General features: G+C 66.5%; 2 protein-coding genes across 2 annotated transcripts; one reads left to right on the top strand and one right to left on the bottom strand.

Annotated features, from left to right (window-relative positions):
- Positions 1 to 2,422: 2,422 nt before the first annotated feature.
- LOC128899915 (cystin-1-like) lies at positions 2,423 to 8,011 on the bottom strand. Its single transcript, XM_054180185.1, has 2 exons — positions 7,701 to 8,011; positions 2,423 to 2,522 (listed from the first exon to the last, which is right to left on the bottom strand). The coding sequence occupies exons 1-2, from the start codon at positions 8,009 to 8,011 to the stop codon at positions 2,423 to 2,425; spliced, it is 411 nt and encodes a 136-aa protein (XP_054036160.1).
- Positions 8,012 to 14,145: 6,134 nt separating this feature from the next.
- Positions 14,146 to 23,583, top strand: RRM2 (ribonucleotide reductase regulatory subunit M2). Its single transcript, XM_054180184.1, has 11 exons — positions 14,146 to 14,157; positions 14,205 to 14,304; positions 16,767 to 17,506; positions 18,382 to 18,516; positions 18,594 to 18,710; positions 19,335 to 19,468; positions 20,529 to 20,623; positions 21,598 to 21,731; positions 22,288 to 22,392; positions 22,503 to 22,616; positions 23,393 to 23,583. The coding sequence occupies exons 1-11, from the start codon at positions 14,146 to 14,148 to the stop codon at positions 23,543 to 23,545; spliced, it is 1,839 nt and encodes a 612-aa protein (XP_054036159.1). The 3' UTR covers positions 23,546 to 23,583.
- The last annotated feature ends 1,231 nt before the right edge of the window (positions 23,584 to 24,814 follow it).

Below are 24,814 nucleotides of genomic sequence, written 5' to 3'. Positions count from 1 at the left end.
TCAGCCAGGCTCTTTTTGAACACCTGCAGTGCTGGGGACTCCACCACTGCCCTGGGCAGCACATTCCCATGGCCAATCTCTCTTGCTGGGAAGAATTTCTCCCTATCATCCAGCCTAAACCTCCCCTGGTGCAGCTTGAGACTGTGTCCTCTTGTTCTATTGGTGGTTGCCAACCCCCACCTGGCTGCAACCTCCCTGTTGGTGTTTTTTGGCTGCTGTGGTGATGATCTGTTTGCAGCTACACTTGTTTGTAAATGTGGGAGTGTGCTGAGCTTGCAAAAGTGAAAAACACTGGGCTGAACTAACTGCTCACATGTTTAATGTTTAAACCTTTGTGGAAAGAAGCTGAAATGTCCCCACCTAGAGTTGCAGACCCTAATCTGCAGTGACTCTTGTAGATTCATTGAGTGGTTTGGGTTGGAAAGGATCTTTAAAGCTCATCTAGTCCAACCTCCCTGCAGGCAGCAGGGACAGCTGCAGCTAGAGCAGGTTGCTCAGAGCCCCACACAGCCTGACCTGCAGTGGCACCAGGGATGGGTTGTCTACCACAAATCTGGGCCAGTATCTCACCAGCTTCAGTGTCAAGCATTCCTTCCTTCTCTCTAGGCTGAGTCTCCCTCGAATAGAATAGAATAGAATAGAATAGAATAGAATAGAATAGAATAGAATAGAATAGAATAGAATAGAATTAACCAGGTTGGAAGAGACCTTCGAGATCATCATGTCCAACCTATCATCCAACACCACCCAATCAACTAACCCATACAACCAAGCATCCTGAGGCGGGGGTCAGCCCCAGGATGGAGCCTGCTGGGTGCTGGTGGCCTCCTCGTCTTGCCCCCCACGCCTGGCCAGTGCCAAGCTCAGGCCCGGGGCACTGAGGTGAGCTGAGTGCAGCTGAGACCTGGCCCGGAGCGGTTTCCTGCTCTGCTCGCCGCGCAGGCAGCAGCAGCAGAGCCTCCCGCGGAGCACCAGGGCCGGCCCCTGCCCCCAGCCCCTCCGGCCGCAGGCTCCTCCCTCGGGAAGGCTCTGGGACGGCTCCCGGGGGGGAGGCTGCAGAGGAGCTGGGCACAGGTCAGCTGCCCGGGGGAGCTGTGGGCATGCTGCCCCGGGAGCCTCCCCGGGCTGCCCTCCTGCCCCCACTCTGCCAGGGCTCACCCTGCCTCCAGATGTGCTCCAGATGTGCCTCCGGGCCCCCGCTGTAGGTCCTTAGGCTGGGCCCAGCAGCAGCTCTGCGCCAGCTGTGCTGTAGGTCGTGGTGGGGCCGGGCCCAGCTGTGCTCCAGCTGTGCTGCAGGTCGTGGTGGGGCCAGCCCCACTGTGCTCCAGCTGTGCTGCAGGTCGTGGTGGGGCCGGCCCGGCTGTGCTCCAGCTGTGCTCCAGCTGTGCTGCAGGTCGTGGTGGGGCCGGCCCGGCTGTGCTCCAGCTGTGCTCCAGCTGTGCTGCAGGTCGTGGTGGGGCCGGCCCCGCTGTGCTCCAGCTGTGCTGCAGGTCGTGGTGGGGCCGGGCCCAGCTGTGCTCCAGCTGTGCTGCAGGTCGTGGTGGGGCCAGCCCCGCTGTGCTCCAGCTGTGCTCCAGCTGTGCTGCAGGTCGTGGTGGGGCCGGGCCCAGCTGTGCTCCAGCTGTGCTCCAGCTGTGCTGCAGGTCGTGGTGGGGCCGGCCCCGCTGTGCTCCAGCTGTGCTCCAGCTGTGCTGCAGGTCGTGGTGGGGCCGGGCCCAGCTGTGCTCCAGCTGTGCTCCAGCTGTGCTGCAGGTCGTGGTGGGGCCGGCCCTGCTGTGCTCCAGCTGTGCTCCAGCTGTGCTGCAGGTCGTGGTGGGGCCTGCCCCGCTGTGCTCCAGCTGTGCTCCAGCTGTGCTGCAGGTCGTGGTGGGGCCGGGCCCAGCTGTGCTCCAGCTGTGCTGCAGGTCGTGGTGGGGCCGGCCCCGCTGTGCTCCAGCTGTGCTGCAGGTCATGGTGGGGCCGGGCCCAGCTGTGCTCCAGCTGTGCTCCAGCTGTGCTGCAGGTTGTGGTGGGGCCGGGCCCAGCTGTGCTCCAGCTGTGCTGCAGGTCGTGGTGGGGCCGGGCCCAGCTGTGCTCCAGCTGTGCTCCAGCTGTGCTGCAGGTCATGGTGGGGCTGGCCCCGCTGTGCTCCAGCTGTGCTCCAGCTGTGCTGCAGGTCGTGGTGGGGCCTGCCCCGCTGTGCTCCAGCTGTGCTCCAGCTGTGCTGCAGGTCGTGGTGGGGCCGGGCCCAGCTGTGCTCCAGCTGTGCTGCAGGTCGTGGTGGGGCCGGCCCCGCTGTGCTCCAGCTGTGCTGCAGCTGTGCTGCAGGTCGTGGTGGGGCCGGCCCCGCTGTGCTCCAGCTGTGCTGCAGGTCATGGTGGGGCCAGGCCCAGCTGTGCTCCAGCTGTGCTGCAGCTGTGCTGCAGGCCCCTGCTGGCTGTGCTCAGAGGCAGAACTCCTGCTCGATGCTGGCCATCAGCTCCTGCTCGGCGCAGTCGTAGCTGACCGTGGGGCACCCCGGGGGCTGCCTGCCCAGGGCACACCTGCTGGGCAAGGCAACCACTTACCGCTGGCCCCGGAGCAGGCAGTGCCCCTGCTGCCATCTGCTGCTGGGAATGGAAAGGTCCCAGCCAGGTCCCACTGCCCGTGGCAGGGGGTTGGGACTGGATGATCTTCAAGGTCTCTTCAACCCAACCCCTCCCAGGGAGTGTGGGAGCTGGGCAGGGAATGCCAGGGAGGAGAGACTGGCAGCCCCAGCAGCCCCAGCCCCATCTGCTGCCTTAGGAGCAGCTCTGCCTCCCCTTGGCCTGGCAGCTGGGGTGAGTTTGGGCACTGGCTGCAGTGAGCTGATGAGGAGCTGCTGGCCCATGGGATGCAGTGCCCCCCACACGTGGTGCTGGGCTGCTGGTTGGTCCTCCCCAACCCAAACAGCTCCATGAGCTGCCCCAGGGCAGGGCAGGGGGTGCACAATCAGGTGGAGAAGAAGCCAGGGAGGCTTTGCCACACGGGGCAGGAGCTGCCAGGCGCTGCCCTCTGGGTGGGGAGCAGCCATGGCACCCCTGGCACAGGCAGCAGCTGCCCTCCTGCTGCTGGGGAGGGTGGCACCACTGCAGCCCTTCCTCTGTCCCTGCAGTGCAGGCCAGAGAGGCTCTGCCCCTGCAGCCCCTCTGACCCAGTTGGGTGAGGGCCCTGCCCTGTGTGTCACAAGTGGTGAAGTGATCCTGGAGCCACCTCCTGGGCAGCTGCTGTGGCACCAGGGTCATGTGGGTGCCCCATGCTTGGTGACCCTTGGGGCAGCTCTGCTGGCACTGAGGGGACAGCAAAGGGCTGCAGCAGTGCTGAGGGGCCTGGAGCAGCTCTGTCAGGGGCAGAGGCTGAGAGCCCTGGGGCTGAGAGCCTGCAGAAGAGCAGCCCCAGGGGGATCTGATCAATGCTGATCAATCCTCCAAGGGTGGGGGTCAGGAGGCTGGGACCAGGCTGTGTTCAGTGGTGGCCAGGGACAGCACCAGGGGTAAGGGGCACAGAGTGGAACAGCAGAAGTTCCTCTGACCATGAGGAGGAACTTGTGTGACTGAAGGGTGGCAGAGCCCTGGAGCAGGCTGCCCAGAGAGGTGGTGGAGTCTCCATCTCTGGAGTCATTCCAGACCCTCCTGGCTGTGTTCTGTCTGCCCTGCCCTGGCAGGGGGCTGGAGTGGATGACTTACAGAAGGGGTTGGCGTGGAAGGGACCTCAAAGCTCAGCCAGCTCCAAGCCCCTGCCACGGGCAGGGACACCTCCCACCAGCACAGGCTGCTCAGGGCCTCATCCAGCCTGGCCCTGAGCACCTCCAGGGAGGTGACCACTCCTCATCTTCAGCCTAACCCTCCCTTGGTGCCACCTGAGGCCATGTTCTTCCTCCCTACTCTGGTGGCCAAGTTCTGTCTCCTCTGCTGTGGAAGAACTAAACCAGGAGAGCTTCAGTCTGGAGAGGAGGAGAAACTTCTGCAGCTTGAGGAGAGGTTCTGGTGCCCCAGAGGTGCCTGCAGGAGCCTCTCTGCTGGGAAGGCTGAGCACAGGCTTGGTTCCCAGCAGCAGCCTTGCCAGGAGCTGCTGCCAGCTGGCAGGGAGGCCAGCAGCTGGCACCTGGGCTCTGCTGTCACTGCCACCAGCGCTGCTCGGTGTCAGTAGGTCACAGAGCACAAGGGCCAGGACCTGGCGCTGCAGGAGCAGAGTGGGGGAGCCAGAGAGGGCTCAGCCTTGGAGGAAGTCCCCCTGAGGTTAGGAGGTGGCTCTGGGAGGTGGTCTCCAGGCCTCTCCATCCAGCTGCTCCCACAGCTCCTGCAGCAGGCTGGGAGGCAGCTCCTGGAAGGTTCAGGTCTCATCTGAGACCAGCTCAGGCTGGGGAAAGCCTTCACTGCAGGGGTGGTGAGGGGCTGGACCAGGAGCTGGTGGAGTCCCCATGCCTGGAGGGGTTCCAGAACCCTGTGGCCATGGTGGGGGCTGGGGTGAAGGTTGGAGCTGATCTCAGAGGCCTTTTCCAGCCCAAACCATTGCAGGAGCTGTTTGCTGGGCTCCCAGTGCAGCAGGTCCCCACTGCTCCCCGCCCCTGAGGGGCACTCCTGGCTCTGACTGCTGTGGCAGGGGGGCTCTGGGGAGCTCTGGGGGTTCTCTTGTGGTTCCTGGGGAACCAGCAGATGTTACCCTTCACAGTCCACAGCTGACCTGAGCTGCTTCTTGGGGCTCTCCTCCCTAGCTTTCCACAAGCTCCTTGGACATCCTAAGCTCTGCATCTCTTCTGGCCAGGAGGGAAGCTCAGTCCTTGAGCTGGGGCCTGGCTCCTTGCAGGCTCTGCAGCTCCTGGGTTGGTCTTCAGCTGGCAGGCAGGAGGAGGACAGAGCCTCTGGGGCTAGAAACCCTTTCCCACCCTCCCTGCAGGCAGGAGGCAGCCAGCAGCAGCTTCCCTGTGTGCTCCTCTCCTGCCAGCTGCTCTCTGCCCCAGGCTGTGAGCAAAGCAAGGAGTACTCACTGCTGGGCACTGCTCTCCTCCGGGCTTGGTGGGGTCCTGGTGGCCAAGGTCTGGGGGAGAAGAGTCACAGTTACACCACCCCTGCCCTGCCCTGCCCTGGGGACAGCTCAGCTGGGGGGCAGTGCCCAGCACAAGAGAGCCCTGGACCTGCTCAAGTGGGGCAGAGGAGGACACAACAATGGCCCAAGACCCTCTGCCATGAGGCCAGGCTGGGGCTGGTCAGCCTGGAGAAAGCTCCAGAGAGACCTCCTGGTGGCCTAGCAGGGCTTCAAGGGGGCTGGCAAAGCTGCTGGGGACAGACGTGTCACCAGGGCCTCCAGGGCCAGGTTTTGAGCTGGGAGAGGCAGAGTGAGGCTGGAGAGGCAGCAGGGCCCCTAGCAGCTGGCAACCCTCTGCTGCTGCTGCCCAGCATCCTCCACTGGCAGACTTCCTGCTGCAGTGGCTGCTCCTTGCTTCTCCTCTTCCTCACTCATCATCTCCCCATTAGCTCTCCTGAACCAACTCATCCTCTCCAGGCCCAGACCCTCAGCTCAAACACCTTCCTCCACACCACCCCCTCCCTCCTCTGCAGTCTTTTCTCACCCTCCAGCTGGCACAGGGCAAAGCCAGGCAGGTTCCCAGCCAGGGCAGCTGGAGGAGCTGGGCAGGCAGAGGAGCTGCCCTCAGCCTTTCCAGCAGGGCAGAGGGGTGCAGCAGGGCAGGGGGGTGCAGCAGGGCAGGGCAGGGGGGTGCAGCAGGCCAGAGGGGTGCAGCAGGGCAGGGCAGGGGGGTGCAGCAGGGCAGGGCAGAGGGGTGCAGCAGGGCAGAGGGGTGCAGCAGGGCAGGGCAGAGGGGTGCAGCAGGGCAGGGCAGGGGGGTGCAGCAGGGCAGAGGGGTGCAGCAGGGCAGGGGGGTGCAGCAGGGCAGGGAGGGGGGTGCAGCAGGGCAGAGGGGTGCAGCAGGGCAGGGGGGTGCAGCAGGGCAGGGCAGGGGGGTGCAGCAGGGCAGGGCAGAGGGGTGCAGCAGGGCAGGGCAGGGGGGTGCAGCAGGGCAGGGCAGGGGGGTGCAGCAGGGCAGGGCAGAGGGGTGCAGCAGGGCAGGGCAGGGGGGTGCAGCAGGGCAGGGGGGTGCAGCAGGGCAGGGCAGGGGGGTGCAGCAGGGCAGGGCAGAGGGGTGCAGCAGGGCAGGGCAGGGGGGTGCAGCAGGGCAGGGCAGGGGGGTGCAGCAGGGCAGGGGGGTGCAGCAGGGCAGGGCAGAGGGGTGCAGCAGGGCAGGGCAGGGGGGTGCAGCAGGGCAGGGCAGGGGGGTGCAGCAGGGCAGGGGGGTGCAGCAGGGCAGGGCAGAGGGGTGCAGCAGGGCAGGGCAGGGGGGTGCAGCAGGGCAGGGCAGGGGGGTGCAGCAGGGCAGGGGGGTGCAGCAGGGCAGGGCAGGGGGGTGCAGCAGGGCAGGGGGGTGCAGCAGGGCAGGGCAGGGGGGTGCAGCAGGGCAGGGGGGTGCAGCAGGGCAGGGGGGTGCAGCAGGGCAGGGCAGAGGGGTGCAGCAGGGCAGGGCAGGGGGGTGCAGCAGGGCAGGGCAGGGGGGTGCAGCAGGGCAGGGCAGAGGGGTGCAGCAGGGCAGGGCAGGGGGGTGCAGCAGGGCAGGGGGGTGCAGCAGGGCAGGGGGGTGCCGCAGGGCAGGGGGGTGCAGCAGGGCAGGGCAGGGGGGTGCAGCAGGGCAGGGGGGTGCAGCAGGCCAGAGGGGTGCAGCAGGGCAGGGGGGTGCAGCAGGGCAGGCCAGGGGGGTGCAGCAGGGCAGGGCAGGGGGTTGCAGCAGGGCAGGGGGGTGCAGCAGGGCAGGGGGGTGCAGCAGGGCAGGGGGGTGCAGCAGGGCAGGCCAGGGGGGTGCAGCAGGGCAGGGGGGTGCAGCAGGCCAGGGCAGGGGGGTGCAGCAGGCCAGAGGGGTGCAGCAGGGCAGGGGGGTGCAGCAGGGCAGGGCAGGGGGGTGCAGCAGGGCAGGGAGGTGCAGCAGGGCAGGGCAGGGGGGTGCAGCAGGGCAGGGCAGGGGGGTGCAGCAGGGCAGGGCAGGGGGGTGCAGCAGGCCAGAGGGGTGCAGCAGGGCTGGGATCCCTTTCCAGGAACCTCCTCCAGCAGCCTGCAGGGGAGGGTGGGACTGCAGCTTGCACAAGGAGCTGAAGCCAGCCAGCAAACAACCAGAGCCAGCTGCTGTGCTTCCCTGCCTGCCTCCAGGCCTGCTCCAGGCCAGCGCCTCTGCAGCCCTCCAGGAGTCAGCCCAGGACTGCTGCCTGCTCCCTGCCCACCCCAGCTGCAGGTCAGGAAGTGGCAGCAGGAAGAACCACAGAACTGGGCTGCAAGGGGCCTCAGGGCATCACTGCCTGGGGAGGCTGTGGCTGCCCCCTCCCCGGAGGTGCTGCAGGCCAGGCTGGATGAGGCTCTGGGCAGCCTGGGCTGGGGGAGGGGTCCCTGCCCAGGGCAGGGGGCTGGAGCTGCAGGATCTTTGAAGTCCCTCCCAGCCCAACCCCTCCATGGTTCTGTGAACCACCAAGCCCACCCCAGGAGCCACATCCACACCTTGAGCACCTCCAGGGCTGGGGACCCTCTCCCAGGAGCTTCCAGCCTCTCCTGCAGGACAGCATCCACAGAACCTCTTTGCTTGCAACCAGAGCTCTGAGACCTCCACCACAAACTTCACCCCGGGCTTGGCCTTCAGGCTCTCCAGCGGTCCCCTTCCACCCCCCTACCGCTCTGTAGCACCGTTCAGGCTGGAAAGGATCTCTGCTGCGAGGCTCGGCGCTGCTCCGACCCTGCTGAGAAGCTCTGGGGACCGCCCCAGGGGCTGGGGTCTGTTTGGACCCTCCCGGCACTCCCACCCCTGGCGGGCTCCAGAGCTTACCTCCTGCTCAGCCCGGGTCCCACCACCTCCTCCCACCGCCTCCTGGGTGTCCCGGGCTCGCCGACCGGGGGTGGGCAGCGCCCCCAGCACCCTCTGGCCGTCTGCCGGCAGCCGTCGGTTCTCCGCCGCCCGCCGCCGCCGGCTGCTGCCGCTGCCCATGGCCGCTCCGGTCCCGCAGCCGAGGGGCGGCGAGAGGCGGCCGCGGAGGGGAGGGAGCTGGGGGAGGCGTTTCCCGGCCGGCCTCGGAGCTCGGAGGGAGCCCTCGGAGCTCGGACGGAGCCCTCGCTCCGGGAAATGCCTTCATAGCAGCCCCGGGGCTCCAAACCCTCTCCCAGCCCCGTTCCTCACCTCCCAGCCCTGCTCCTCACCTCCAAACCCTTTCCCAGCCCTGCTCCTCACCTCCAAACCCTTTCCCAGCCCTGCTCCTCACCTCCAAGCCCTCTCCCAGCCAGCTCCTCACCTCCAAGCCCGCGGGGACCTATGGAGCTCTGGGAACAGCCCAGCCCAGAGGATGTCGTTTGGGGCAGGTGTGGGGCACTGAGTGGCACTACTGGCAGTGCCACAGATGGTTTGGGTTGGCACAGCCCTCTGAGCTCGCCCAGCCCAACCCTTCTCTAACTCTGCCAAGGCTGGGGCTCAGCCCTGGGCCTCAGCACCACATCCCAGGGGCTTTGGGACACCTCCAGGATGGGGAAATTCTCTGCCCCTGGACTGAGCAGTGAACCAAGAGGAGTTCTGGGGAGGCCCCGTGCTGGGGAGGGGGCAGCTGGGCACCTCCTGAGCCTGTCCCAGAGTCCCTCTGCTGCCCAGCAGCCTGCCAAGCAGGGGCAGCAGGTACCTGAACCCTCCCTGCCGGCCTCTGTCTCTCTGCTTCCAGCAGCAGAACTCTGCACCGCTGCTGGGCAGGCTGAGGGCACCCCCAGGGTCAGAGGATGGCAGGGGGGAAGGGACCTGCAATGAAGGGTCTGGGGTTGTACCTCTGATGCTGAGCAGTGCCTGCTGCTGCCTCCAAGGACAGCCCCAGGCTCTGCTGCTGGGCTGAGGACATTGCCCTCCACACACAAAGCCTGAGAGCTAGAGGCTGGGGCATGGCCAGGGGCACCCCCAGCTTCACCACACCTGCCACAGCTTCATCAGCACCCCAGGGGGTGGCCAGGCTGGCACCAGGTTGGCACACTGGCAGGTGCTGGGGTGTGTTTGGGGTTTGACCCTTCAGGACACTCCTCTCCAGCCTCAGTCTCTCCTCTCCCAGCTCCAAGCCATTGTCCTCATCCTGGCACCCCCAGCCCCTGTCCACAGTCCCTGCCCAGCTCTCCTGGACCCCTTCAGGCACTGGAAGCCTGCTCTGAGGTCTGCCTGGAGCCTTCTCTTCTCCAGGCTGCACAGCCCCAGCTCTCCCAGCCTGTGCCCCCAGGGGAGGTTCTGCAGCCCTCAGAGCCTCCTCTGGACCCCCTCCAGCAGCTCTGTGTCCTTCTTGTGCTGGGGGCCCCAGGGCTGGGGCCCCAGGGCTGGAGGCAGTGCTGCAGGTGGGCTGTGAGCAGGGCAGAGGGGCAGAATCCCCTCCCTCCATCTGCTGCAGCTCAGGCAGCTTTTAGAACAGAATAGAATAGAACAGAATAAACCACACTCCAGGAGGGAAGGAGTTAAGAGTTGCTCTCCAGGGAGCAGTGGGACGACCTCCAGGCTGGTGCCACCCTCCAGTGCCCTGGTTGGGCATTAACCTGCATTAACTCCTGTGCACAGCACCAGCGTGGTGGGGAGGGAGCTCTGCAGCTCCCCCAGCCCAGCCCCTGCTCCAGCAGGGCACCCACAGCAGCTTGCCCAGGGGCACAGTGCCCAGGGGGGGTTGGAAGCTCTCCAGAGGAGACTCCACAACCTCTCTGGGCAGCCTGCTCCAGGCCTCCAGCAGCCTCACACCAAGGAAGTTTCTCCTTCTCTTCAAATGGATCCTCCTGGGTTCCAGCCTGTGCCCTCTGCCCCTTGTCCTGTCCCTGGGCACCACTGAGCAGAGCCTGGCCCCAGCCTCTTGCCCCCCAACCTTTAGCTGCTCCTGAGTGCTGATCAGATCCCCCCTGTGCCATGGGGCAGACGTGCAGCTCCAAGCCAGGTCTCACAAGGACCAAGGTGGCTTGGAGGACTCTGCTGACCTCAGGCAAAGGGCTTGAGGTACCAGGATGAGAGGCAATGGCTTTGAGCTGGCACAGAGCAGACTGAGACTGGGGAGGAGGAAGAATTTCTTGGCAGTGAGGCTGGGGAGAGCCTGGCACAGGCTGCCCAGGGAGGCTGCCTCCTGCCTGGGGGTGTTCAGGGCCAGGCTGGGTGAGGCCTGGAGCAGCCTGGGCTGGTGGGAGGTTGGAGATCATCCAGTGCCATGGGCACCTGGGGCACAGCAGGGCCGGAGTGTTGGGAGAGGCAGCACCACCTCCCTCAGCCCCTTCATGCCAGCCTGGAGCAGGAGGCTTCTCGGGGCAGGGATGGCAGCAAACAGCAGCAGGTCAGCACCTTGCTGAAGTCTCCACCCTCCAGGCAAAGGAAACCTCTGCTGGGGAAGAAAGGGTCCCTGGAGCAGGCAGGGAGCAGGGCTGGGGGTGCCCAGGAGCCTGCACCTCCCTGCAGGTGAGCCCCAGGCTGCCTGCCCCTGGCTCCCTGAAGTCATGTGCAGCCCTGGCTTTGCCCACCCTGGTCTGAGGCTGGTTGGCTGTGAGGCCACTCAGAAGGCCTCCTGGCTGCTCTGTTGAGGTGCCAGGCTTGTTTCCTGGGGCAAGAGGGAAAGGGTGGCCCAGGCCACTTGGCACAGGCTGTGCAAGAGCAGGGGCTCCACACAAAGCAGGAGCAGGGCAGGGCTGGGGCTGCCTCCCTGCACAGGCAGCTGTGGGTGAGCAAGGGCTGAGGAATGCCCCTGAGGAATGCCCCCGGGCAGAGTGCCCCAGGTGGTGCCCAGTGCTGGCCTGCAAGGGTCCATCTGTGCAGCCCCCTCAGGGGCAAGGCAGCCCAGGGCCAAAAGCCTTCTGCTGGGAGAGTTGGTGCCCTGTGCTGTAGGAGAGAAGGAGGTGGCGGTGCCAGGGGGCAGTGAGAGCCTTCTCCAGCAGACATGAGGGCAGGGCTGGGTCTCACTGCCTGCCCATGGTGCTGGGCAAGGGACTGAGGGCAGCAGGCTGAGAGAGGGGATCCTGCCCCTCGGCTCTGCTGAACCCCCACCTGGAGCCTGAGGTCTGGAGCCTCCAGCACAGGAAGGACCTGGAGCTGCTGCAGCAGGTCCAGAGCAGGCCACAAAGAGGGCTGCAGAACCTCTGCTATGGGCACAGGGGGCACTCACTGCCAGGCTGTGCTGGGGGCACTCACTGCCAGGCTGTGCTGGGGGGGCAGTCACTGCCAGGCTGTGCTGGGGGCACTCACTGCCAGGCTGTGCTGGGGGCAGTCATTGCCCGGCTGTGCTGGGGGCACTCACTGCCAGGCTGTGCTGGGGGGGCACTCACTGCCAGGCTGTGCTGGGGGGGCACTCACTGCCAGGCTGTGCTGGGGGCACTCACTGCCAGGCTGTGCTGGGGGCAGTCACTGCCAGGCTGTGCTGGGGGGGCACTCACTGCCAGGCTGTGCTGGGGGCAGTCACTGCCAGGCTGTGCTGGGGGGGCAGTCACTGCCAGGCTGTGCTGGGGGCACTCACTGCCAGGCTGTGCTGGGGGGGCACTCACTGCCAGGCTGTGCTGGGGGCACTCACTGCCAGGCTGTGCTGGGGGGGCACTCACTGCCAGGCTGTGCTGGGGGCAGTCACTGCCAGGCTGTGCTGGGGGGGCACTCACTGCCAGGCTGTGCGGGGGGCACTCACTGCCAGGCTGTGCTGGGGGGGCACTCACTGCCAGGCTGTGCTGGGGGGGCAGTCACTGCCAGGCTGTGCTGGGGGCACTCACTGCCAGGCTGTGCTGGGGGCACTCACTGCCAGGCTGTGCTGGGGGGGCACTCACTGCCAGGCTGTGCTGGGGGCACTCACTGCCAGGCTGTGCTGGGGGCACTCACTGCCAGGCTGTGCTGGGGGGGCACTCACTGCCAGGCTGTGCTGGGGGCACTCACTGCCAGGCTGTACTGGGGGTGCACTCACTGCCAGGCTGTGCTGGGGGCACTCACTGCCAGGCTGTGCTGGGGGGGCAGTCACTGCCAGGCTGTGCTGGGGGGCACTCACTGCCAGGCTGTGCTGGGGGGGCACTCACTGCCAGGCTGTGCTGGGGGCAGTCACTGCCAGGCTGTGCTGGGGGCACTCACTGTCAGGCTGTGCTGGGGGGGCAGTCACTGCCAGGCTGTGCTGGGGGCACTCACTGCCAGGCTGTGCTGGGGGTGCACTCACTGCCAGGCTGTGCTGGGGGCACTCACTGCCAGGCTGTGCTGGGGGGGCAGTCACTGCCAGGCTGTGCTGGGGGGGCACTCACTGCCAGGCTGTGCTGGGGGGGCACTCACTGCCAGGCTGTGCTGGGGGCAGTCACTGCCAGGCTGTACTGGGGGTGCACTCACTGCCAGGCTGTGCTGGGGGGGCACTCACTGCCAGGCTGTGCTGGGGGGGGGCACTCAGTGCCAGGCTGTGCTGGGGGCACTCACTGTCAGGCTGTGCTGGGGGGGCACTCACTGCCAGGCTGTGCTGGGGGCAGTCACTGCCAGGCTGTGCTGGGGGGGCAGTCACTGCCAGGCTGTGCTGGGGGCACTCACTGCCAGGCTGTGCTGGGGGCAGTCACTGCCAGGCTGTGCTGGGGGCACTCACTGCCAGGCTGTGCTGGGGGGGCACTCACTGCTAGGCTGTGCTGGGGGCACTCACTGCCAGGCTGTGCTGGGGGGGCAGTCACTGCCAGGCTGTGCTGGGGACTCACTCACTGCCAGGCTGTGCTGGGGGCAGTCACTGCCAGGCTGTGCTGGGGGGGCACTCACTGCCAGGCGGTGCTGGGGGGGCAGTCACTGCCAGGCTGTGCTGGGGGGGCAGTCACTGCCAGGCTGTGCTGGGGGGGCAGTCACTGCCAGGCTGTGCTGGGGGCAGTCACTGCCAGGCTGTGCTGGGGGGGCAGTCACTGCCAGGCTGTGCTGGGGGCCGTCACTGCCAGGCTGTGCTGGGGGCACTCACTGCCAGGCTGTGCTGGGGGGGCACTCACTGCCAGGCTGTGCTGGGGGCTCACTCACTGCCAGGCTGTGCTGGGGGCAGTCACTGCCAGGCTGTGCTGGGGGGGCACTCACTGCCAGGCTGTGCTGGGGGCCCTCACTGCCAGGCTGTGCGGGGGGGGCAGTCACTGCCAGGCTGTGCTGGGGGGGCAGTCACTGCCAGGCTGTGCTGGGGGCAGTCACTGCCAGGCTGTGCTGGGGGGGCAGTCACTGCCAGGCTGTGCTGGGGGCACTCAGTGCCAGGCTGTGCTGGGGGCAGTCACTGCCAGGCTGTGCTGGGGGCTCACTCACTGCCAGGCTGTGCTGGGGGCAGTCACTGCCAGGCTGTGCTGGGGGGGCACTCACTGCCAGGCTGTGCTGGGGGGGCAGTCACTGCCAGGCTGTGCTGGGGGGGCAGTCACTGCCAGGCTGTGCTGGGGGCAGTCACTGCCAGGCTGTGCTGGGGGGGCAGTCACTGCCAGGCTGTGCTGGGGGCACTCACTGCCAGGCTGTGCTGGGGGCTCACTCACTGCCAGGCTGTGCTGGGGGCAGTCATTGCCAGGCTGTGCTGGGGGGGCACTCACTGCCAGGCTGTGCTGGGGGCACTCACTGCCAGGCTGTGCTGGGGGCTCACTCACTGCCAGGCTGTGCTGGGGGCAGTCACTGCCAGGCTGTGCTGGGGGGGCACTCACTGCCAGGCTGTGCTGGGGGCACTCACTGCCAGGCTGTGCTGGGGGGGCAGTCACTGCCAGGCTGTGCTGGGGGCAGTCACTGCCAGGCTGTGCTGGGGGCACTCACTGCCAGGCTGTGCTGGGGGCAGTCACTGCCAGGCTGTGCTGGGGGCACTCACTGCCAGGCTGTGCTGGGGGCAGTCACTGCCAGGCTGTGCTGGGGGGGCAGTCACTGCCAGGCTGTGCTGGGGGCCGTCACTGCCAGGCTGTGCTGGGGGCAGTCACTGCCAGGCTGTGCTGGGGGCAGTCACTGCCAGGCTGTGCTGGGGGGGGCACTCAGTGCCAGGCTGTGCTGGGGGCAGTCACTGCCAGGCTGTGCTGGGGGCACTCACTGCCAGGCTGACCTTTGGGCAGTGGAAGAAACCATCCCTGAGCAAGGAAGGGCCTGCCCTAGGTGATGCCCAAGAGCCAGGGAGAGGCCAGCTGGGAGCCAGGGAGGTGCCCATCATGATGAAGCAGGTGATGGGGATGTGAGACTGCGGGCTTCAGCTGTGCCACGCTGGCAGCGAGGGCACACGGCGGGCACGGTCCGGGCGCCTCTGCTGCGCTCCCCCTGCAGCTGCCGAGGCAGCCCAGGCCGTGCCGGCAGCCTGCAGGAGGAGCTCCGTGAGCAGCATGGCCGCGCAGCCCCCCGCAGCGCCCCGCAGCCCCCCGCAGCCCCCCGCAGCGCCCCGCAGCCCCCCGCAGCCCCCCGCAGCCCCCCGCAGCCCCCCTCCTGCCTCCTGCTTCCTGAGCATCCCGAGCGCTGCCGGCAGCCTTGGGCTGCTCCTTCCCTGGCACAGGCAGCGCTGCAGCCGCTCCCAGCCCCTGCCCGGCCAGCCCCCGGGCAGCGCTGTGGTGCTGAGCTGGCACCGCCGCCCGCAGCCCCTGCCCGGCCAGCCCCCGGGCAGCGCTGTGGTGCTGAGCCGGCACCGCCGCCCCCAGCCCCTGCCCGGGCTGCCGGGGGGGGGGGCGGCTGGGCTGCGGCCATAGCACAGCGCCGGCAGGGCCTGGGCTGCGCCTCTGGGGACCCTGGGCGGGGAGGGAGAGCAAAGGAGTTTGGCTGGCGGGGAGGGGGCTGCTGTGGCTCTCTGCCAACCCCTCCAGCAGCTGGACAGAAGATAGCAGGGTGCTGGGTGGGTGCTGGGTGTGGGTGCTGGTGTGTGCTGGGTGGGTGCTGGGTGTGGGTGCTGGTGTGTGCTGGGTGGGTGCTGTCTGGGTGTTGTGTGGGTGCTGTGTGTGGGTGGTGTCTGGGTGTTGTGTGGGTGCTGGTGTGTGCTGGGTGGGTGCTGAGTGGGTGTTGTCTGGGTGCTGGGTGGGTGCTGTCTGGGTGTTGTGTGGGTGCTGGTGGGTGCTGGGTGGGTGTTGTGTGGGTGCTCTGTGTGGGTGCTGGGTGGGTGCTGGGTGGGTGTTGTCTGGGTGCTGTGTGTGTGCTGTCTGGGTGCTGTGTCTGGGTGCTGTGTGTGTGCTGTCTGGGTGCTGTGTCTGGGTGCTGTGTGTGTGCTGTCTGGGTGCTGTGTCTGGGTGCTGTGTGTGTGCTGTCTGGGTGCTGTGTCTGGGTGCTGTGTGTGTGCTGTGTGGGTGCTGTGTCTGGGTGCTGTGTCTGGGTGCTCTGTGTGTGCTGTCTGGGTGCTGTGTCTGGGTGCTGTGTGTGTGCTGTCTGGGTGCTGTGTCTGGGTGCTGTGTGTGTGCTGTGTGGGTGCTGTGTCTGGGTGCTGTGTGTGTGCTGTCTGGGTGCTGTGTCTGGGTGCTCTGTGTGTGCTGTCTGGGTGCTGTGTCTGGGTGCTGTGTGTGTGCTGTCTGGGTGCTGTGTCTGGGTGCTGTGTGTGTGCTGTCTGGGTGCTGTGTCTGGGTGCTGTGTGTGTGCTGTCTGGGTGCTGTGTCTGGGTGCTGTGTGTGTGCTGTCTGGGTGCTGTGTGTGCTGGGTGGGTGTTGTGTGGGTGCTGTGTCTGGGTGCTGTGTGTGTGCTGTGTGGGTGCTGTGTCTGGGTGCTGTGGAGCCTTTTGGGAGCTGCCTGGACTCCTGTCCCTGGGGCCTGCTCTCCTGGGGCAGAGCAGGAGCATATCCCTGCCTGTCCCTGCCTGTCCAGGCTGCCTACTTGCATGGAGTTTTCCTGCAATCAGGGAATGGTTTGGGTCGGATAAGGCCTCTAAGGTCATCCAGCCCCAGCCCAGCCCCCCATGGCCACCAAGCCCTGGCCGCAGGAGCCATAGCCACAGGGCTCTGGAACCCCTCCAGCCATGGGGACTCCACCACCTCCCTGGGCAGCCTCTGCCAGGCCCTGACCACTCCTGCACCAAAGAAACTTTTCCTCCTCTCCATCCCTCCCCTGGCACACTCCAGGCCATCTCCTCTGGTTTTGTGCTGCTTGCTCTCCTGGGATGCTTTGTGCCCTGCTTACAAGATGCAGCTGGGGTCTGGTGGTAGCTGGAACACAATAGCTGCCTGCACTGCCCCTGTGTTGTGTGAGCAAAGAAAGAAGAAATGTGAGCTCCAGCTTCCCTCCCAGGCTCTGCAGGCTGCCCAGGCTGCCAGTGGGAAAACAGAAGGGAAGAGAAACAGGCTGAGAGAGCTGGGGCTGTGCAGCCTGGAGAAGGCTCCAGGCAGACCTCAGAGCAGCCTTCCAGTACCCAAAGGGCTCCAGGAGAGCTGGGGAGGGACTGTGGACAAGGGCTGGGAGTGCCAGGACAAGGGACAATGGCTTTGAGCTGGGAGAGAGAAGACTGAGAGTGGAGAGGAGGAAGAAATTGCTGAGTGAGGCTGGGGAGACTCTGGCACAGGCTGCCCAGGGAGGCTGTGGCTGCCTCCTGCCTGGGGGTGTTCAGTGCCAGGCTGGATGAGGCCCTGAGCAGCCTGTGCTGGTGGGAGGTGCCCCCCATGGCAGGGGGTTGGAACCGAGTTCAAGGTCTCTTCCGACCCAAACCATTCTGTGTTCCTATGAAACAGGGGGGGCTGCACCCCCCCGGAGGTGTTTCAGGGGCAGAGATGTGGTGCTGAGGGCCATGGGTTAGCCCCAGCCGCAGCAGAGTCAGAGCATGGTTGGACCCCAGGGCCTAAAGGACTTTCCCGCCCACGCTCTGCTCCCCCAGCCCGGTGGTGCCCCCTGCCCAGCTCCCGTTCCCGCCGGCGCGCCCCGCTCTGCATTTGGCGCCAAGCGGCCCCCGAGGGGGGCGCGGCCTCCGCTGGCGCCAAAGCGAGGGGCGGGGCTTTCCCGCCCGCCGCCACTGCCACAATGGGGGGCGGGGCCGTGGCCGGCTCTGCAGCCAATGGGAGTGCGCGGGCGGGCCGTGCCGGGCGCGGCGCGGGCTGTGAGTGGCCAGCGGCTCGTTCTGGCGCCAACTTCGAAGGGGATATAAGGAGGCGGAGCCAGGCTGCGCTCCCCCACTTCCTACCGCCCCTCGCTGCCGCCGGTCTCGCCGCTCTCGCCGCCGGTTCCGCCGCTGGTTCCGCCGTTCCCGCCGCCGCTCCCGCCGCCTCTCGGCGCTGCTGGCTCGGCTGCTCCCGCCTGCCGCTTCCCAGTGCCGCCGGTCCCGCCGCCGCCACCATGCTGCCCGCCCGCCCCCCGCTCGCCGCCCGCCACGACCAGCCCTGCCTGGCTGCCGGCAAGCGCCTGTCGCCGGGGAAGAGCCTGTCGCCCATGAAGGCCCTGGTGCTGAGCGAGAAGGAGAACACGGTGAGCCCCGGGCCGGCCCCGCCCGCGCCCCGCCGCCGCCCCGCAGCGCTCTCACCCTGCCGCTCTCTCCCGCAGCCCCCCGCGCTCGGCAGCGCTCGGGTCCTGGCCAGCAAGGCTGCCCGCAAGATCTTCCAGGAGGGCGACGAGAAGCCGGCGGTGAGTGAGCGGCCCCCGGGCACCCCGCCCCGCGCTCCCCGGCACACCTCGGAGCCGGTTCCCTTTGAGATCGTTATCGGAGGCCTGGGGGAGGCTCCTGAGCGAGTCTGCAGCGGACAATGAGCTGGGTGGCAGTGGTGATCTGCTGGAGGGCAGGGAGGCTCTGCAGAGGGCCCTGGCCGGGCTCAGCCCAGCATGGGGAGGTTCAACAAGGCCCAGTGCAGGGCCCTGAGCCTGGGGCACAGCCACCCCATGAAGGCTGCAGGCTGGGGGCAGAGTGGCTGGAAGCCAACCAGCAGAGAAGGCCCTGGGGGTGCGGGTGGGCAGCAGCTGCAGATGAGCCAGGGGGTGCCCAGGGGGGCACAAAGGGCAGCAGCAGCCTGGCCTGGAGCAGCAGTGGTGTGGGCAGCAGGAGCAGGGCAGGGATTGTGCCCCTGGGTCAGACCTGGGGAGGCCACAGCTTGAGTCTGGGGTCAGGTTTGGAGCCCTCACTCCCAGAGGGACATTGAGGAACTGGAGCAGAGCCAGAGAAGGGCAACAGAGCTGGGGAAGAGGGCTGGGGAGGAGCAGCTGAGGGCCCTGGGGGTGTTGAGTGTGGAGCAGAGGAGGCTGAGGGAGACCTCCTTGCTCTCTGCAGCTCCCTGAGAGGAGGCTGCAGGGAGCTGGGCTTGGGCTCTGCTCCCCAGGCTCAGGGGACAGCAGGAGAGGCAATGGCCTGGAGTGTGCCAGGGGAGGGCTGGGCTGGGGATGAGAAGAAACTGGAAAGGTTCTCAGAGCCTGGCCCAGGCTGCCCGGGGGGTGGCTGAAGGCCCTTCCCTGGAGGTGTTCCTCCCTCGGAGCTCTCTGGCCTGACCCCAGGCTCCCCTCTCCCGCAGGCGCCGCGGGGTGAGGAGGAGGAGGAGCCGCTGCTGCGGGACAACCCCCGGCGCTTCGTCATCTTCCCCATCCAGTACCACGACATCTGGCGCATGTACAAGAAGGCTGAGGCCTCCTTCTGGACGGCAGAGGAGGTGAGGCTGGGCACAGCCTGCAGCTCTGCCGCGGGCCCGGGGCCCCCTGCACCTCCTCACTTGTGGCAATGCTCTAGGTGGACCTCTCCAAAGACCTCCAGCACTGGGAGGCCCTGAAGCCCGAGGAGAAGTATTTCATCTCCCACGTCCTGGCCTTCTTCGCTGCCAGCGATGGCATCGTCAACGAGAACCTGGTGAGTGTGGGGGCTGTGCCCCCCGGCTGGGCTGGGGGCCTGCCGGGCCCTGGGGGGATGCCACACACTGCCCTGAGCCTCACCAGCTGCCTCTGGCTGCTTCTGGCACTGTGAGCTTGCCCATGGGGCACTTGGCTGGTTCTGAGCCCTGGTCCTGCTTCCACCCTCTGCTCCGCTCCCTCGGAGGGGATGCAGTGAAGAGCTTCTCCCATTCCTCTTGGCACCAAGGACTGGCAGCTGGGGGCTGTGGGGAGCTGCTGCTCTCCCTGCTGCTGCTGACCTACATGGCTGGAGTTAATCTGGGGGCTGAGCCAGGATCAGAGAGTGGCTTTGGCTGGGAAAGGCCTCTGAGGGCATCCAGTGCAGCACCAACCCAGCCCCATCACCACCTCCAAGCCCTGGCCCCAGCTGCCATGGCCACAGGGCTCTGGAGCTCCTCCAGCCATGGGGACTCCACCACCTCCCTGGGCAGCCTCTGCCAGGCCCTGACCTCTCCTGCACCAAAGACATTTTGCCTCCTCTCCAGCTGGGGCTTTCCCTGGCACACTGCAGGCCACTTCCCCTTGCCCATCCGGGGTGCCCAGGGCAGCCATGCCCACGCTGGTGCCCTGCTGTGCCCTGCAGGTGGAGAGGTTCAGCCAGGAGGTGCAGGTGACCGAGGCACGCTGCTTCTACGGCTTCCAGATCGCCATGGAGAACATCCACTCGGAGATGTACAGCCTGCTGATCGACACCTACATCAAGGACCCCTCCCAGAGGTCTGCTGGGGCCTCGCTGCCCCCCTGGGCAGGGCTGGAAGGCACCTCAGAGCTTGTTTGCCCCAACCCCCTGCCATGCCCAGGGACACCTCTCACCAGCTCAGGCCTCATCCAGCCTGGCCCTGAACCCCTCCAGGCAGGAGGCAGCCACAGCCTCCCTGGGCAGCCTGGGCCAGGCTCTCCCCAGCCTCACTGCCAACAATTTCTTCCCCATCTCCACTCTCAGTCTCCTCTCTCCCAGCTCAAAGCCATTGTTCCACATCCTGGCACTCCCAGCCCTTGTCAGAGGTCCCTCCCCAGCTCTCCTGGGGCCCTTCCCAGAGCTGCTTCCCTTACTCACCCATGGCTGGAGCTCCACATTTGCTGGGCAGGACCTCAAGGTGCTGCAGAAGCTGAGTGCTGGGGCAGCCAAACTTACCTGAGCCACCAGCCTCTGGGTGCAGGCTGACAGTGCTCAGCACAAGGGCACCAAGCACATGGCAGCTGTGCCCTGCAGCTCCTGCCACAGTCTGCAACTACAGAATCACTCCTGGGATGGCTCAGGCTGGCACCCCAGAGCTCCTCTGCTGCCAGCTCCCCACCATGCCCAGGGACACCTCTCAGCTGCACTCAGCTGCTCAGGGCCTCATCCAGCCTGGCCTGCAGCACCCCCAGGCAGGAGGCAGCCACAGCCTCCCTGGGCAGCCTGGGCCAGAGGCTCAGCTCCCTCTGCCTCAGCTCCAAACCCTTCCCCCTTGGCCTGGCTCCAGACCCCCTCAGTAGAAGTCTCTGCAGCCTTCCTGCAGGCTGCCTTCAGGCCCTGGCAGCAGCTCTGAGGTGCCCCTGGAGCCTTCTCCTCTGCAGGCTGCACAGCCCCAGCTCCCTCCCACTCCAGCCCTTGGAGCATCCTCCAGCAGCTCTGTGTCCTGCTGGGGCCAGCAGCCCCGGGGGCAGTGCTGGAGGTGGGGTCCCAGCAGAGGAGGGGCTGCTGCTGGTGCTGTGGGCAGGCAGCTGGGGGGCTCCGTGGGCAGGGTGGAGTGCAGGGGGTGCTGACTCCCCCTGAAGAGCTCTGTGCCCCCAGGGAGTTCCTGTTCAACGCCATCGAGACGCTGCCCTGCGTGAAGAAGAAGGCAGACTGGGCCCTCTGCTGGATCGGGGACAGGCAGGCTTCCTATGGTGAGTGCAGCCCTGGCGCCCCCCAGCGGGCTCCCCCCGCAGGCTGCACAGCCCCGGGGCTGGTGCTGTGCCCGCAGGGCTCAGGGGCTGAGGGGGCAGTGTGCCCCTGGCAGCCATCCCTGCGCCACTGCTGCTGTTCTGGGCAGGGCAGCCCTCGCTGCCTGGCCCCAGGGAGTGTGGGATGGGTTGGAGGGGCCTTGAGGATCAGCTGGGTCTGAGCCCCCTCTGTGGGCCCTTGCCCATGGCAGGGGGATTGAATTTGATGCCCTCCCACTGGCCCAGGCTGCTCAGCTCTGCCAGGCTTGGAGGCTGCACAGCCTCCCTGGGCAGCCTGTGCCAGGGCCTCACCACCCTCATGGGCAGGATTCCCTTCCTGAGGCCCACTCCCAATCCAGCTGCTTCCTCCTCTCCAGTCCCAGCCTCCCCTTCTCCTGCTCCAAGCCATTGTCCCTCCTCCTGTCACCCCCAGCCCTTGTCCACAGCCCCTCCCCAGCTCTCCTGCAGCCCTTCAGGCACTGGAAGTTGCTCTGAGGTCTCCCTGGAGCCTTCTCCAGGCTGAGCAATCCTAATGCTGAGCACAGCAGAGGCTCTCAGCCCTCTGATCATCCTCATGGCCTCCTCTGGCCCTGCTCTAAGGGCTCCCTGTCCTTGTGCTGGGATCTGCTGCAGCTGTGATTCCTGCTGCCATCCACCTGCAGCAGATGTGTGCAGCTGGGGCTGGGGCTCCTCTGCCTTACCCTGGGTGCCTCAGCTGCAGGCTGGCTCAGGACCTCGTGGCCACAGTGCCCTGCTGGAAGCTGGGCAGGCCCTGGCTGCAGCCAGCTGCTGAGATGACCTCCTCCAGGCTGCAGCTCTGCAGGGTGGTGCTGGTGGTGCCTCAGCTGCTCCATGGGCAGAGGCCTTTGCAGCAGTGCCTGCAGCCCCTGGCTGCTGCTGCTGGGCCTGGGGGTGGCTGCCATCCATCTCTCTCCCAGGGGAACGAGTTGTGGCCTTCGCAGCAGTGGAGGGGATCTTCTTCTCTGGCTCTTTTGCCTCCATCTTCTGGCTGAAGAAGAGAGGGCTGATGCCTGGCCTGACCTTCTCCAACGAGCTGATCAGCAGAGATGAGGTGAGGAGCACATCCTGTGCTGCTGCAGGGGTGCCCAGCTGGGGCCTGTGCTGCACCCAGGCAGCCTGCAGAGCTCACCAAGGCTTCTCAACACCTCCCCTGTGGCTCCTGCAGCACAGCATGGAAGAGCTTCAGCAGTTTGCCTCCTCCAGAGTGCTCTCAAGCCAAATAACCTGGCATGGGGGCTGGCTGTTGGAGATCCTTTAGCTCCAAGCCCCTGCCACGGGCTCTGCCTGGAGCCAGATCCTCAGTGCTCCCCCAGCCCAGGCTGCTCAGGGCCTCATCCAGCCCGGCCCTGAGCACCCCCCCAGGCAGGAGGCAGCCACAGCCTCCCTGGGCAGCCCGTGCCAGGCTCTCCCCAGCCCCACTCCAGAGTTCCTTCCTCCTCCCCAGCCTCTCTGCTCCTCCCAGCTCAGAGCCATTCTCCCTCGTCCTGCTGCTCCTGGCCCTCGCCTGGGGCCCCTGCCCAGCTCTGCTGGAGGCCAGCCCGGGGCTGGTGCCTGGGTGCTGTGCTGCTGGCCTGAGCAGCTCCCAAGTGCCTGCCCCCTCCCTGCAGGGCCTGCACTGCGACTTTGCCTGCCTGATGTTCAAGCACTTGCTGCACAAGCCCTCGGAGGAGAGGGTGAGGGAGATCATCACCAGCGCCGTCCTCATCGAGCAGGTCAGGCCCTGCCCTGCCGGGGCCGGGGGCAGGGGGCCGGGGGCGGGCCGGGGGCCGGGGGCCGGCAGGGGGCAGCAGGCTCCGTGCACCAAGAGCTGCTCTCTCTGCAGGAGTTCCTGACCGAGGCGCTGCCGGTGAAGCTGATCGGCATGAACTGCAGCCTGATGGCGCAGTACATCCAGTTCGTGGCCGACCGCCTGATGCTGGAGCTGGGCTTCGGCAAGGTGGGGCCGGGGGCGGGGCTGGGGCGGGGCTGGGGCGGGGCTGGGGGGCGGGGCGGGGGCACGTTGCTCACCAGGAGCAGCTGAGGGCCCTGGGGGTGTTGAGTGTGGAGCAGAGGAGGCTGAGGGAGACCTCCCTGCTCTCTGCAGCTCCCTGAGAGGAGGCTGCAGGGAGCTGGGCTTGGGCTCTGCTCCCCAGGCTCAGGGGACAGCAGGAGAGGCAATGGCCTGGAGTGTGCCAGGGGAGGGCTGGGCTGGAGAGGAGGCAAAATGTCTTTGGTGCAGGAGAGGTCAGGGCCTGGCAGAGGCTGCCCAGGGAGGTGGTGGAGTCCCCATGGCTGGAGGGGCTCCAGAGCCCTGTGGCCATGGGGGGGTGGGGTGGGGCTGGAGGATCTTGGAGGCCCAAGGTGATGTTGAGCTGTCCCTGGGCAGAGGCCAGCACTGCACTGAGTCCCCTGCCCAAGCCTCTGGCTCTGAGGTGCCACAGCTCCCAGCAGCACTGCTGCCAGCCCCTGCCTGGGCACACACAGAGGAGAGGCTGAAGGCTGCTGTGGAGGAGCAGCTGTGGAGGAGCTGCTGGCTGCAGTGCAGGCCCCAAAGCAGCTGAGGTGGCAGAGCTGTCCCTGCACACTGCTGCTGCCCTTGGCCTGCTCCCAGCTGCTCAGCACTGCTCTTGTGCAGGCTGTGGGCACCTGTGGTGCCTCCTGTGTGCCCTGCCCTGGCTCCAGAGGTGCTGTGCAGCCCCCAGCTGGCACTGGAGCAGAGCCTTTGCCTTGCAGATCTACAGAGCAGAGAACCCTTTTGACTTCATGGAGAACATCTCCCTGGAGGGCAAGACCAACTTCTTTGAGAAGAGAGTGGGGGAGTACCAGAGGATGGGGGTGATGGCCAAGCCCACAGACAACTCCTTCACCCTGGATGCAGAGTTCTGAGGGGACTGAGCCCACAGTGCTGCTGCCTGGCAGAGGGAAAGGCAGGAGCCAGAGACTGAGCCTCTGCTGCCCCTGGGCCAGGGGGTGCTTCTCAGCAGCCCCAGCAGGGGAACCCTCTGCTCCTTAGCCTCTGCCAAGGCTCTTCCCAGCACGTTTGGACCTCTTCCAGCCTCTGCCACTCGGCTCTGACAGATGTGGGCACCTCCTGGTGGGAGGCTGTGGGCAGTGAGCAGCTTCTGCTGCCCCTCTGGGCAAAGGAGAGAAGCTCTGGCAGCAGGAGGGGTGCTGAGCAGCTGGGAGCTTCAGGTGTGGGCTGACCTGAGCATCCTGCAGCAAACCCTGGGGCAGCCACAGCCCCCCCTGCTTCCTTGGCAGCTTTCAAGTTGGCCTTTTTAGTCCTGTTTTAATTTGTACCTGGACCTGGGCACTTTATGGTGGCAGAGAAACTTCCTCTCCAGATGCTTGAGCAGGGGAAGAGGCAAGACTCCAACTCTTGACTGCTGGGACCTGGCTTTTAGTGCTTCTTTCTGGTGTGTGACTCAAAGCTGGTGCTGCAAGTCCAAGTGTGGTGGTCTGGAAGCTGAAGAACAGGAAGAAAGTTGGTGTGGGAGATGAACTGAGCAAGCTGGAGCTGCTGGAGAACCACCCTGCAGCTGGCTTCTGGACTGCCTCCTGGAGAGCTGGGGACACCTTCACAGTAATAAAAAGCTGATGGCAGTGCTGTGGTGCTGGCTTCAAGCTGGGAGCTCAGGCACACATCCAGGCTGGGTGCAGAGGGGGCTGGGAGCAGCCCTGAGGAAAGAGCCTTGGGGGTGCTGGGTGCTGAGCAGCTCCCCAGGAGCCAGCAGTGCCTCCTGTAGCCCTCAGGCAGCTGTGAGCTGGGCTGCAGCCAGAGCAGGGTGGGCAGAGGGCAGCAGAGGGGATCCTGCCCCTGGGCTCTGCTCAGACCTCACCTCCATTCCTGCCTCCAGCTCTGGGGTCCCCAGCAGGAGGACACAGAGCTGTGGAGAGAGCCCAGAGGAGGCCACAAGGATGCTGCCAGGGCTGGAGCAGCTCTGCTGGGAGCACAGGCTGAGGGAGCTGGGGCTGTGCAGCCTGCAGAGGAGAAGGCTCCAGGGGCACCTCAGAGCTGCTGCCAGGGCCTGAAGGCAGCCTGCAGGAAGGCTGCAGAGAGACTTCTCCTGAGGGGGTCTGGAGCCAAGCCAAGGGGGAAGGGTTTGGAGCTGAGGCAGAGCAGGGTCAGGCTGGAGCTGAGGAAGAAGTTCTGCA

The sequence above is a fragment of the Dryobates pubescens genome, chromosome 3 (genome assembly GCF_014839835.1).
Source record: "Dryobates pubescens isolate bDryPub1 chromosome 3, bDryPub1.pri, whole genome shotgun sequence".
In the NCBI taxonomy this organism is placed as follows: Eukaryota; Metazoa; Chordata; class Aves; order Piciformes; family Picidae; genus Dryobates; species Dryobates pubescens.
This window is presented reverse-complemented; position numbering and strand designations above follow the sequence as displayed.

What these genes read in the sequence shown, in the direction of transcription:
- LOC128899915 (XM_054180185.1), bottom strand. Translation starts at nt 8,011, where the DNA reads ATGGGCAGCGGCAGCAGCCGGCGGCGGCGGGCGGCGGAGAACCGACGG. An exon ending in CTGAACGGTGCTACAGAGCG is followed by an intron (nt 2,523 to 7,700) that starts GTAGGGGGGTGG and finishes CTTGCCCAGCAG; the next exon opens with GTGTGCCCTGGGCAGGCAGC.
- RRM2 (XM_054180184.1), top strand. An exon ending in CAGCCTGCAGGAGGAGCTCC is followed by an intron (nt 14,305 to 16,766) that starts GTGAGCAGCATG and finishes CTGCTCCCCCAG; the next exon opens with CCCGGTGGTGCCCCCTGCCC. An exon ending in GGACAGGCAGGCTTCCTATG is followed by an intron (nt 20,624 to 21,597) that starts GTGAGTGCAGCC and finishes TCTCTCTCCCAG; the next exon opens with GGGAACGAGTTGTGGCCTTC.